At 38.1% G+C, this 12,144-nt stretch overlaps 2 protein-coding genes across 5 annotated transcripts in view; both read right to left on the bottom strand.

Annotated features, from left to right (window-relative positions):
- LOC131643523 (uncharacterized) overlaps nucleotides 1–3,562 on the bottom strand; it is a 49,754-nt gene extending 46,192 nt beyond the window's left edge. For 3 of the 4 annotated variants that reach the window (XR_009296230.1, XR_009296231.1, XM_058913766.1), the window contains exons 1-4: nucleotides 3,181–3,562; nucleotides 3,061–3,092; nucleotides 1,686–1,783; nucleotides 1,509–1,591 (exon numbers count right to left, since the gene is read on the bottom strand). Coding sequence is in view for 2 of the 4 variants with exons in the window: in XM_058913766.1 (XP_058769749.1) it covers nucleotides 1,509–1,591; nucleotides 1,686–1,783; nucleotides 3,061–3,092; nucleotides 3,181–3,267 (300 nt within the window). In the remaining 2 variants the exon portion in view is untranslated. The remainder of the gene's footprint in view (nucleotides 1–1,508; nucleotides 1,592–1,685; nucleotides 1,784–3,060; nucleotides 3,093–3,180) is intronic. The other variant, XM_058913765.1, reaches the window with a different exon arrangement.
- Nucleotides 3,563–4,403: 841 nt separating this feature from the next.
- LOC131612165 (probable fructokinase-7) lies at nucleotides 4,404–7,118 on the bottom strand. The gene is made up of 7 exons (XM_058883979.1): nucleotides 6,833–7,118; nucleotides 5,993–6,201; nucleotides 5,625–5,837; nucleotides 5,336–5,533; nucleotides 5,116–5,256; nucleotides 4,905–5,021; nucleotides 4,404–4,817 (listed from the first exon to the last, which is right to left on the bottom strand). The coding sequence occupies exons 1-7, from the start codon at nucleotides 7,038–7,040 to the stop codon at nucleotides 4,692–4,694; spliced, it is 1,212 nt and encodes a 403-aa protein (XP_058739962.1). The 5' UTR covers nucleotides 7,041–7,118; the 3' UTR covers nucleotides 4,404–4,691.
- Nucleotides 7,119–12,144: the final 5,026 nt, after the last annotated feature.

The raw sequence follows: 12,144 nt of genomic DNA, 5'->3' as shown, positions 1-12,144 counted from the left end.
GTACTTTGATTCAAGTACATCTCACCAGTCACCTCCAATGAACATCCAACATTCGTCACCTTTTGAAGGTCCTAATGAGATTATCACAGGCAATGGCCAAGGTTTGTCTGTCCTTTCAACTGGTTCCTCAAAATTCAACCCTAATTTCTCTCAATTTCCCATGATGCTTTTTATGAGTGGTGCCCCCTAACGCAAGCCAGAGGCAATGATGGCCAACTCTGATTCTGCAAGTGCAGTGAATTGGCACCTTGATTCAGGTGCATCTCACCACGTCACCTCCAATGAACATCCAACAATTGTCACCTTTTAGAGGACCTAATGAGATTAATCATAGGCAATTGGCCAAAGTTTGTCTGTCCTTTCAACTGGTTCCACAAAATTCAATTCTTCTTTAAACACCAAATTTCAGTTAGTTTGAAATAATCTATTACACGTTCCAACTATCACCAAAAATCTACTAAGTGTTAGTCCGTTTGCCAAAAACAGTTAACTCTACTTTGAATTCCATCCTAATCGATGTTTTGTTAAATGTCAGACTTCCAATGAGATTTTTCTCAAAGGATGGCTTGAAAGGGATGGCCTCTACAATTTCCTATCCTACTCAGTCAAACTGGACTAGAATTTCTACTTCTACCAGTCTGATTATAATACATCAACAGAAAATGCTATTTCTTTTTCCACCTGGCATTCTAGGCTTGGACATCCAAGTGTGGATGTTCAACACCTTGAACTAAAATCTTCCAATATTCCCTTCAATAATAAAAGCACACATGAATTTTGCACTTCTTGTTGTCTAGGTAAATCTCATAGATACTTTTTATAATTCTAGTTGTCCAGGTAAATCTCATAGATACTATCTCACTCTTATATCACCATTTACACAACATTTTGAACTAGTCTATATAGTAATATATATGGGGCTTTGCACCTTTCACATCCATCATTGATTCTTCTATTATATCACCTTCATCGATGTACACACCAGATTTACATGAGTTTACCGAACAAAAAGAAAGTCGGATGCTCTCACTACATTTCAATTTTCAACAATTCAAAACAATGGTTGCAACTCAACTCCCCCTTCAAACTGACTGGGTGGAGAATTCAAACCTTTAAACCTTTTACTCGATTCCAGAATCAGCAGGGTGTCCTACATCACCTTATATGCCCATATGCTCATCACCGAAATGTAGTACCTTGTAACTAACTGTTTACCATATATAGAAACAATTATAAGCAACCTAACAAACTGACTGACATGTGTGAGTCAGTGCTAGCCCATGACCTACTAAAACAGGTTGTCGGAAAGATCTATAAATAGATCCAACTCAGTTGTAATAAATAATTCAATCAATAACAGAATATTTCACATAGAATCCAAGAGAATCATGGGCAATATTGAGAATTCCAACAGATGGTAGTGTTGCTGTCATAGTGCAGTACACAACTCCACTTGAATGTTAACATGAAAATGGCAGGAGAAACATGGAGAACATTAAAGTAAATACCTTCCGGGCCTGTTCTTCTTTTATCTTGGCTACACGAATTTTCTCTGTTGATTGTTCTATTTTCTTCCTCAAATGTTCAAGTGCTTAAAGTATGCACCATGTAGAAAAGAAAAGTCATTTCACTATAACAACCTTTTTAAACTTATAATGGAAGGAGCAACAATAATTTTCACAAACCTGATTTTTTGGGCCCGGCTGTAAGTTTCATCTCAAGCGTGAGATTCGCAAGCTCACGCTCCACATTGCGGATTTTTGAATAGTTTTCTTGAATATATCTGTAAATAATAATAAAATAACAATTACAAAAGAGACTAAGGTGATGAGTATAGTTACTTGATTGGATGCAAAGGGTTCTCAGGGGCAACAAATAGAGGTCTCGTTCTATATTAACAATACTACAAAAAAGCATCTACTTTTACTTGTCTCTGTAACTCATAGGAATAATTGCTCCGACTTTAAAAAATTGAATCCCCAAAATAGATACAAGTTCCGTATAGATAAACTAACTAACTGATTAGCTTTAAACACAAGTCACATATCTCACTCCGTGATCTACATAATTTATACTAAATTACAACTTCAAAACAGTAAAATCAAGAAATAAAAAGCACACACTGCTTTCTATATTCCATGCTATACATTCTACCAGTAGAAACCAGAGTAGTCAATCTTGGTTAGCACCGCGGAGTGGCTGGCCCCCAAAATGAGATAACGGGATAGCGTTTAGCAGGATAACCGCTATTTGATCATTTTTTTGACAAATTACATGAGTAATAACTAAAAACATATTTTGAATGTAAACTTAAACAAATAACTTTAAAAACCCCTAAAATATTTACAAATCAAAGCACAAGACTTAATTAAAAAATACACTCAAAATAACTTTTAAATTTAAGGGGTGATTTTGGTTTTTCATAGGGGAAAAGGATAGCGGGACAGAAACCGCTCCGAGATGGGAACCGCTCCGCCCCTGCTACCCGCTATGCTGCTATAGTGTTCTGCACCGTTAAAGCTCTTCCCATAGCACCCAGCCTCTGCTCTGCACCGCTATAGCGGGATGCCACACTATTGGCTGCTATTGACTACTCTGCTAGAAACTTTGTAGTGCATCATAAACATGGATTACGAGTGTTACCACCACATAACAATGAAATTGATTGCAACGACCATAATATTATAAACTCATTACTTGCACTTCAAGTTTAATGAAACTATCAAATTCTATAAAAAAAATGTCATTGCTTTTTCATCCTTCATGAATCTAATTGAATCTCTCACAAAAATGCCATAAGCAAGGTTTTAAAAAACAGTCCGTGACAAAACAAAACGGCCACGACAAAACAGTATCAGCACAGTCCGATACTGATGATCGCCATTTTTATGTTAAAGAACAGATTGCTGTTAATTCGCAACATATAACGACGGAAATCGCGAAAGGCTTTACACGACCGCGACAGTTATTGAAAACCTTGGTGATAAGTGCAGGCACATTTTAAAAGTTCATAATGCAGTATAAGTAAGTTCATTGAACATAAATAGACAGAGAAGTTACTTCTGCAATTGAAGCTGCTCCTCTTCGATGATCTGCAACAAAATCAGAAGAAAATCAATGAATAACTAACTATGCAGTTACAGATTCGAAAAGGAGATGTGGTGTGAGAAGAGAGAGAACCCTCTCGGTATAGCCGATGACGGAAGCTTCTCTAGCAAGACCATCAGGTCCGATCTCAGGGCGAAGCGAAGGGTTGTTAGAAGCCATTAAGGAACTAGATCAATAGCATTACAAAACTCCGTCGCGTGCCACCGTCAGTGCCGTCGTTGTAGGAACCCGATTCGACCGTCTTCGCCGACGTCCGGTTCGAAAAAGAGCGGTTTGATTTGAAGATCCGAACCGAAAGGGAAAACGGAGTGTGATGGCGATGGTGTTGTGGTTAAAATTTAGTTAGTTGTTGTAGATGGACGATTTTGTCCTTCTCCGTAGATCACACCTCGTTTTCGCAACTTGCACGCACGTTACGCAGCATGAAAATCATACACGATTTTGCATTTTTCTTGTTTCTTATAATTTTATTTTGTGCTAACTACTAATCAATTATGGAAAATGAGTTTCGTATTAGTATACACCCAACATTCTCTTCGCCTAAATATTTTTATTAAAAAAAACTATGGCCTTAAAAAAAAAAACATTCAGAAAACAAATCATCTTGGTGTAGATATCGAACTAAAAATCAATTTTACTAAATCCACAAAAGCCGTCAATATTTCAGTTTATCTCAAGTTAACGTAACAATGACTACAAAGTATTTTCAGTCTACCTTCTCACAAAAGACGTCAATGTTTTGGTTGACCTCGAATATGTGGGTCTGTCTTCCTATAAAAGGCGTCAATGTTCCTGTTAACCTCAATTTAGCGTCACGACGGTTACAAAGTATTATGGGTCTGCCTACTCACAAAAGGCGTCAATGTTCCAATTGACATCAAGTTAGCGTCACGAATGCTACAAAGTATCGGTCAGCGTCACGATGGTTACAAAGTATTATGGGACTGCCTGCCTTCTCACAAAAGGCGTCAATGTTTCAATTGACATCAAGATAGCGTCACGAAGGCTACAAAATATCTGTCACTTTTGGTGTGAGAGCTCATTGCAACTTTATTTTTTACAAAAGACATCTTGCTGGGTTGAGGAGTAGACATGCTTTATATATACTACCATTGATCTCGATTCTAAAAATGTAAGACTATTTTGTTCGAAATAGGTTTTCACATTAAAAAAAACTCAACATCCTTCAACCATCATGTCACATTTGCATTGGCACTATACAAAGTCTTCGGTCAAAAGTAATAGGCATGTGATGTGATTCATGTGAACTTCAGATCATTATCCAAATCTGTGTGTAGTTTACAAAAAAGAACAATGATATTTCTCATTTCTTCAATTTTCTATATTGTACACGTTTGGTTTATCACAGATCATAATCTGATTCTGAACACTAATCTGTGTCCTCAGCTGCTATGTATAACTATAAGCCATAGCTTGAGACAGCAACTCAAGTTGAACTTATTATGTAACAGAAAAAATACAGCCTCAACAACAATAATACAAAATAAGCTCAGCATTACCCAAGCTTACAGCTTAAACAACAAACACTACATTTTATAACAGAAGAACTGTTGATAGTGTTGCTATTTTGCATTGAATTGCATGACAGCCTCTTTTGTAGGTAGTGCAGGAATTGCCCCTCTATCTGTCACCGTGATAGCGCCACATACATTGGCGAAATATAGCGCTTCTTGGAGACGCTTCTCGTCCTGCCACATAAAATAACTTCATTAACTCCAAACATGCTCAACTTTTTCAGACTCAACAACCAGAATGTCTAAAAAAATCTGAATTACCTTGAAAATACTTGGGTCAGAAGCTATCTTGTAGAGAATCCCACTAACAAATGCGTCGCCAGCACCAGTTGTGTCAACGGGTTTAACTTTTACACCTCCGACTTTTCCCTTAAAATCCTGCACGCAAATTTAGCAATCATTAATGGTCGAACGCTGGTTACTTGCGCTACAATACAACCCTCTGACCCTTCAGTAACAATTAGAAGCTTACCTTGGTGTAATATCTACAACCCTCTGACCCTTCGGTAACAATTAGAAGCTTGAGATTAGGATGAAAAAGCTTGTTTAATACAACATTATCGTCGTAAGGATCATCGCCACCAGTCAAAAAAGTAACCTCATCTTCACTGACCTGCAGTACATAGGAAATGCTGGAAGACTTATTCTCAAAACAAAACAGAAGAATAAAAATCTAGCTAAATGAAATTTACCTTTATGACATCGGCTAGATCCCATATGCTCATTATACCATCCCGAGCAGCCTCGGCTGACGGCCATAGTGCTAATCTCAAATTCGGATCATACGAGAGAATGCAATCAGAGTCTCTAGCAATTCTCAAGGCAGCAAGATGAGCTGATTTGATAGGCTCATCAATCAAACTGATGGAACCATAATGGAATATTTTAGCCTGCAATCAAAATGAAAAGTATACAGAGACTTAAACCAACAGTTCTTTAGCCACGTAATATAAATCGACACAGAAATTCAAGACACCACACCTTCTCGATGAGGTTGTGATCTAGCTCTGACTCGCGCAGAAGCATATCAGCACTAGGATTTCGGAAAAACAAGAACTCGCGCTCGCCGTCAGCTTTAAGTGTAACAAAAGCCAATGCAGTCCTTGCAATGGAATCATACCGCATGCCAGATGTATCAACGTTATTTTGCTTTAAAATATCAGCTAACATATAACCAAATTCATCTGCCCCAACCTAAAACAAAGACAGTAATCAGTTTCATATAACCTAACACATTACAGATTTCTTAAATACCAAGATTTGAACAAATCAAACATGTAAGTCCTGGAGATAGTAACGAAAAACCAAATAACCGGTTAGATAAAAAGGCATATATGATAGATATACACCTTGCCTATAAACGCAGACGAACCCCCCAACCTAGAGATGCCAACTGCGACATTCGCAGGAGCACCACCAGGAGCTTTTTTGAAAGCAGGCGCTTCAGCTAGAGACACACCACCTACCGTTGGCACGAAATCTATCAACAACTCACCAAAACAAACAACCAGTCCACTTGTTTCATCGCATCCTTCTGTCATGCGATCATCAGATTTACCTGTAAACATAGTAGCCTTTCGATCAACATGAATTCAGGCCCCAGAAAATTTTACTGCAGAAAACTAAACTAAATAGGAAGATTTATACATTAAATAGAATTAAATCCCTAGAAAAAAAAAATCATTTCACATGAAAACACTACCAACCATGATGACCTTCACATGAAATTGGTGATGAGACAAACCAAACCAGTTTGTGAGCTAGATCACAACTAAATTTTCAAAACTTTGACCCATTTACAAAACTTTATCATTCACATGTTCTGTTCATCAACTAACAAGCTACCTCAATACATAATCATTTTTTTGCAACAGTTCATAAACTTATGAATCAAATTTGATTCAAGAACATGATGACCTCATTAAAATCACGTACTCTCTAACTACCCATTTCTTCTCCAAATCACAAAAATGCAAGCATAATAACCCATAAGCTAAAAATGCATTCAAACGCTATAAAAAGGGCATAACAAAATCACCAATCCAAGACAGTGAAACAAATGGAATAAAAACAGAAACCCATTATCAGAAAAATCTCAAAGACGCAATCTTTAACTCAAAAAACCAAGTTCCAACACAGATAAAGAATATTGCAAAACAAGAACAGTTTGAAAAAGAAAGATGAAAAACCTGAGGGGGTAAATTGAGCCATGGGATTGAATTTGGAAGCAAGAAACAGAGTGTTGCAATTCAATAGTTTAGAGTTTACACAGAGAAGGAAGAGATCATGCAATGCAATACAATGCGTGTAAGAGAAAAATCTGTTAGCTTTTAAAGAATGGAAATTTGTATTTTTGTCTTGAAAAGGGAAGATTCTAGCATGTGAGGTTGGAAACATAAAACCTGGATGAGTATTTTTTTTTTAGAATACTCCCTCCTTTTAAAGATTCTTATATTGACGGAATAAATTGAGACAAAAGAAATATACAGACTAAAAAATCGATTATTTGATAATCTTTTTCTTATAATATACTCTACTTAGTACGTCGGTGGAATGGTTGGATAAGAATGGTTAATCTTTCAAGTTTATGAAATTGTAATTTTGTTGTTTAAATTAATAAATATTAGTCAATTTAGTCACTTTCTAAATTTGAAAAATGTAGGTTTGTTGTAATGTATGCTAAGAGTATTCAAGATGATATGTATCAATTTGAACTTGCAAGGAGGTTATGTTTTAAACATTTAGATATAAACTCGTGTATTTGGTTATGCGGTGAATAAAATTGATTTTGAATAAACTGATTATATAAATTTGATTTGGTATAAAAATGAATCGAAGATAAAGTGATTCATGTTTGTATAAATTTTTTCAAAAGTGGGTTGAACAAGAAATTTCAATGTAAAAATCACATTTAAATAATCAATTTTACTCAAAAGAAATCAAACATATCAAAATCAATTATACGCACACCCAAAATCAATTTTGGGTGCTCCAAACTTGAAAACAAACATACCTTGTGATCAATATGCCCATCTATCGAGGAGTAGATGGTAATTATTTGTGGCTAGCTGTTACGAATAAAGCACTAAGAGCCCAATCTAAAGACTAGTCTAATAAGTGAAATAAGCCCATGCTGAAATATTGTTAAATATTTTGGGGTATTAGGAAGATTATAAAGTCCCACATTGGTTGGAGATAGAGTATTGAAAGAGTATATATCGAGGGACATTCCTCACCTTACTAACCAGTTTTGTAAGAATGAGTTAGGTCAAACTCTATTATGGTATCAGAGCCTATCGATCGGATCATGGGCCGTCCACCATTAATATCCACGCACCAAAAAGAGTGATGGGCGTGAGGGGGTGTATTAAGAAGTTCCGCACCAAAAAGAGTGATGGGCGTGATGGGGTGTATTAGGAAGATCCTAAAGTCCCACATTGGTTGGAGATAGAGCATTGAAAGAGTATATATAGAGGGACATTCCTTACCTTACCAACCGGATTTGTAAGGATGAGTTAGGTCAAACTCTAATATGAGTTTTTTTCACCCTTATATGTGCTCCTGTGAGATATTGGATCGAACTCTAGTATGGTCGAAGGGTAGCTTCTTGGTTCGACAGTTCGACAGAGTTAAGCATGAAGTCGAAGGTTGTTCACATGCTGGTGTCGAAGTGTGCATGTTGTAGTCGAAGATGGGTCTAGCATGCAGATGTCAAAGATGTTAGGGTTGTTAGCATGTTAAATTAGGTTTTAGTGTTTAAACCCTAATTTGTTAAGTTAGCTTGTTTATTAAGTTGGCTAGTGTAATGGGCCTTGCTGAAAAAGCCCATTAGTTAGTATGTTAGATTTTATTATAAATAGCATACTAGTCTCTCATCATTGCTAAGCTGCAAATCCTAATTTAGGGTGAGAGAGGTTATTTGTTATTCTTGTAAACTTGTAATCTTGTTTTAAAAGAAAGTAAAAGAATAGCAGTTATAACCAATTCTTGTGTTCTTCTTATCTTCCCTAATTCCCATTATACTTTGTTTTTGGTATTGATTTCACAACAAATTGGTGCGGTGAGCGTGGAGAAGATGCCTTCAACAAAGTATGAGATTGAAAAGTTCACCGGAGTGAATGATTTCGGTCTGTGGCGCTTGAAGATGAAAGCCCTACTGGTTCAGCAAGGTTGCTTGGAAGCGTTGAAGGGAGAGGCAGCCATGAATGCAGAATTGACGGCAGCGGAGAAGACGAATATGATCGAGAAAGCACACAACGCAATTTTGTTGAGCCTTGGCGATAAGGTTCTCCGGCAGGTATCAAAGGAGACGATGGCATCAGGGTTGTGGGTGAAACTTGAAAGTTTGTATATGACCAAATCGCTGGTATATCGACTCTACCTGAAGCAAGCTTTGTATTCATTCAAGATGATTGAAGATAAAGTGTTGGCTGAGCAGTTGGATATGTTCAACAAGCTGATTCTTGATCTAGAAAATATTGATGTGAAGATCGATGATGAAGATCAAGCGTTTTTACTATTGTGTTCTTTGCCTCGATCACATGCTCACTTCAAAGAAACTCTCTTGTATGGAAGGGAGTCCCTGACGCTTGAATAAGTTCAATCAGCCTTGTATTCAAAGGACCTGAACGAACGAAAGGAGCATAAACCTTCGACTGTTGGCGAAGGTTTGACCGTTAAAGAAAAACTCTTACGAAAGGATGGTAAGTTTGACAAGAAGAAGGGCAAAAGCCAGTCGAAGTCTTACAGTGGCGAAGCATCTGGCATTCGATGCTATCATTGTAAGAAGGAGGGTCACACAAGAAAGGTGTTCCCTGAATGCCTGGAAGATCATGGAGGTAAGGATAATGGCAATGCAACCATTGTTCAAGATGATTTCGAATCATCGGATGTTCTGGTGGTTTAAGGCAGTGACTCGAGAAGAGAGTGGATTATGGATTCAGGTTGCACTTGGCACATGACTCCAAACAAAGACTTGTTCGAGGAATTATGTGATCAAGATGGTGGATCAGTATTGCTGGGAAATAACAAGGCTTGCAAGATTGCAGGTGTTGGATCTGTGAGGTTCAAACTCCATGATGAGTCAATAAGGTTGTTGACTGAAGTCAGGTATGTTCCTGATTTGAAGAGAAATCTACTTTCTCTTGGTGAATTCGACAAGAAAGGATATGTTTTCCATGGAGAGAAAAGTATCCTAAGAGTCATGAAGGGTTCGAAGGAAGTCTTGAGAGGCGTGAAGAAACAAGGCTCGTATACCCTTGAGGCTGAAGTTGTAAGTGGTTCGACAAATGTTGCATCCATGAAACCATTGTCGAAGACAGAAATCTGGCACATGAGATTGGGCCATGTCAGTGAAAGGGGTCTGGTCGAATTAGGGAAACAAAATCTGCTTGGTGGAGACAAAGTCGAAAAGCTAAAGTTTTGTGAACCCTGTGTATTTGGAAAATCTTGCAGAGTGAAGTTCAACAAAGGCAAACAAAGAACACATGGATCCCTTGATTACATCCATGCTGATCTTTGGGGGCCTGAAAGGTGTCCATCACATTCAGGAGCAAGGTATTTTCTATCCATAGTAGATGATTATTCCAGAAAATTATGGGTATTCATCCAGAAGACTAAGGATGAAACTTTTGAGAATTTCAAAAGTTGGAAGACTCTGGTTGAAAATCTGACTGGCAGAAAGGTCAAGATGTTGAGAACCGACAATGGCCTTGAATTTTGCAATGAGGCATTCGACAGTTTTTATGCTGCCTCTGGTATTGCAAGGCATAGAACTACTGCAGGTACTCCACAGCAAAATGGTTTGGCTGAAATATTTAATCGAACTATTTTGGAGAGAGTCAGATGCATGTTGACTAGTGCGGGGTTAAAGAAGGTGTTTTGGGCTGAGGCTGTTTCGACAGCAACATATCTAATAAACAGATGTCCTTCGACAGCGTTAGATATGAAGACACTTGAAGAAGTTTGGTCGGGACATCCACCAGATCTCGACAAACTGAGAGTATTTGGCTGCGTAGCCTATGCTCACATTAGGCAAGACAAGGTCGAACCTAGAGCTCTGAAATGCATGTTCATGGGATACCTTGAAGGAGTCAAAGCTTATAGGCTATGGTGCCTAGAGCCAGGTCACAGGAGGTGTATCACCAGTCGAGATGTAGTTTTCAATGAAGCTGAAATGGCTTTCAAGAAAACTGATGATGATGGTCGAAGTGCAGAAGAGCTGGAACAGGTAGAGATTCCTGTTGAGGTGGAGCATGTTGATGCTGAATTGCATATCCCTGATGAAGTCGAAGAAGAAGCAAAAGATGTTGAGGAAATTGAGGAAACTGTCGATGACTACCTATTGTCAAGAGATAGGTCGAGAAGAGCCATCAAGCCACCTCAGAGACTTGGATATGCAGATCTTATAGCTTATGCCTTAATCTCTGCAAGTGAGGTTCTAGACGAAGAACCTAGAGACTACAAGGAAGTTATGAGGAGTCGAAATAAGACTGAATGGCTGAAGGCCATGGATGATGAGATGAAATCTCTTCATGATAATCATACTTGGGAATTGATCAAAAAACCTGCTGGGGCAAGGTTAGTCAGTTGTAAATGGATTTTCAAAGTTAAGGAAGGAATTGAAGGAGTGACGTCGAAAAGATACAAGGCAAGGTTAGTTGCAAGGGGTTTCACTCAGAAAGAAGGTGTCGACTTCAATGATGTGTTTTCTCCTGTTGTGAAGCATAGGTCCATTCGAATGTTGCTTGTCATGGTGGCACAATTCGATCTTGAACTGGAACAGATGGATGTGAAGACTGCGTTCTTATATGGTGATCTAGATGAAACGATCCTGATGAGGCAACCTGAAGGGTATGTCGAAAAGGGGAAGGAAGATTGTGTGTGCAAGTTAAAGAGATCGTTGTATGGGCTGAAACAATCTCCTCGACAGTGGAATAGGAGATTTGACAAGTTCATGGCACGCATAAGTTTCATTAGAAGTCAGTTCGACCACTGCGTTTACTTCAGATTTCGACCTGGTAATTCATTTGTTATTTTGTTGCTTTATGTGGATGATATTCTCATAGCAAGCAACAATGTTGAAGATGTGACGAGGGTGAAGGCTGAACTCAATAAGGAGTTCGATATGAAGGATCTGGGAGCTGCTTCCAGGATTCTTGGAATTGACATTCGAAGAGATAGAAAGAAGTCGAAGTTATGCTTATCTCAAGAGGCATATCTACGTAAGATTCTCGAAAAGTTTGGTATGTCGAATTCGAAGCCAGTTGTGACTCCAACAAACCCTCAATTCAAGCTGAGTATTGATTAGTGTCCCAGTACTGATGTCAAAAGAGCCTATATGAATAGCATCCCATATGCTAATATAGTTGGTTCTTTGATGTATGTTATGGTCTGTACTAGACCCGACATAGCATATGTAGTAAGTCTTGTAAGCAAATACACGGCGGACCCTGGAAAGGCTCACTGGCAAGCATTGACGTGGATTTTAAGGTACATAAAT

The sequence above is a fragment of the Vicia villosa genome, linkage group LG1 (genome assembly GCF_029867415.1).
Source record: "Vicia villosa cultivar HV-30 ecotype Madison, WI linkage group LG1, Vvil1.0, whole genome shotgun sequence".
NCBI lineage: Eukaryota > Viridiplantae > Streptophyta > Magnoliopsida > Fabales > Fabaceae > Vicia > Vicia villosa.
This window is presented reverse-complemented; position numbering and strand designations above follow the sequence as displayed.

Excerpts from the sequence above, each read along its gene's own strand:
- LOC131612165 (XM_058883979.1), bottom strand. The coding sequence starts at position 7,040 with ATGTTTCCAACCTCACATGCTAGAATCTTCCCTTTTCAAGACAAAAAT. Across the intron at positions 5,838-5,992 it reads CGTCTGCGTTTATAGGCAAG|GTTGGGGCAGATGAATTTGG; the intron begins GTGTATATCTAT and ends TCTTTGTTTTAG. Across the intron at positions 5,534-5,624 it reads ATCACAACCTCATCGAGAAG|GCTAAAATATTCCATTATGG; the intron begins GTGTGGTGTCTT and ends TTTTGATTGCAG.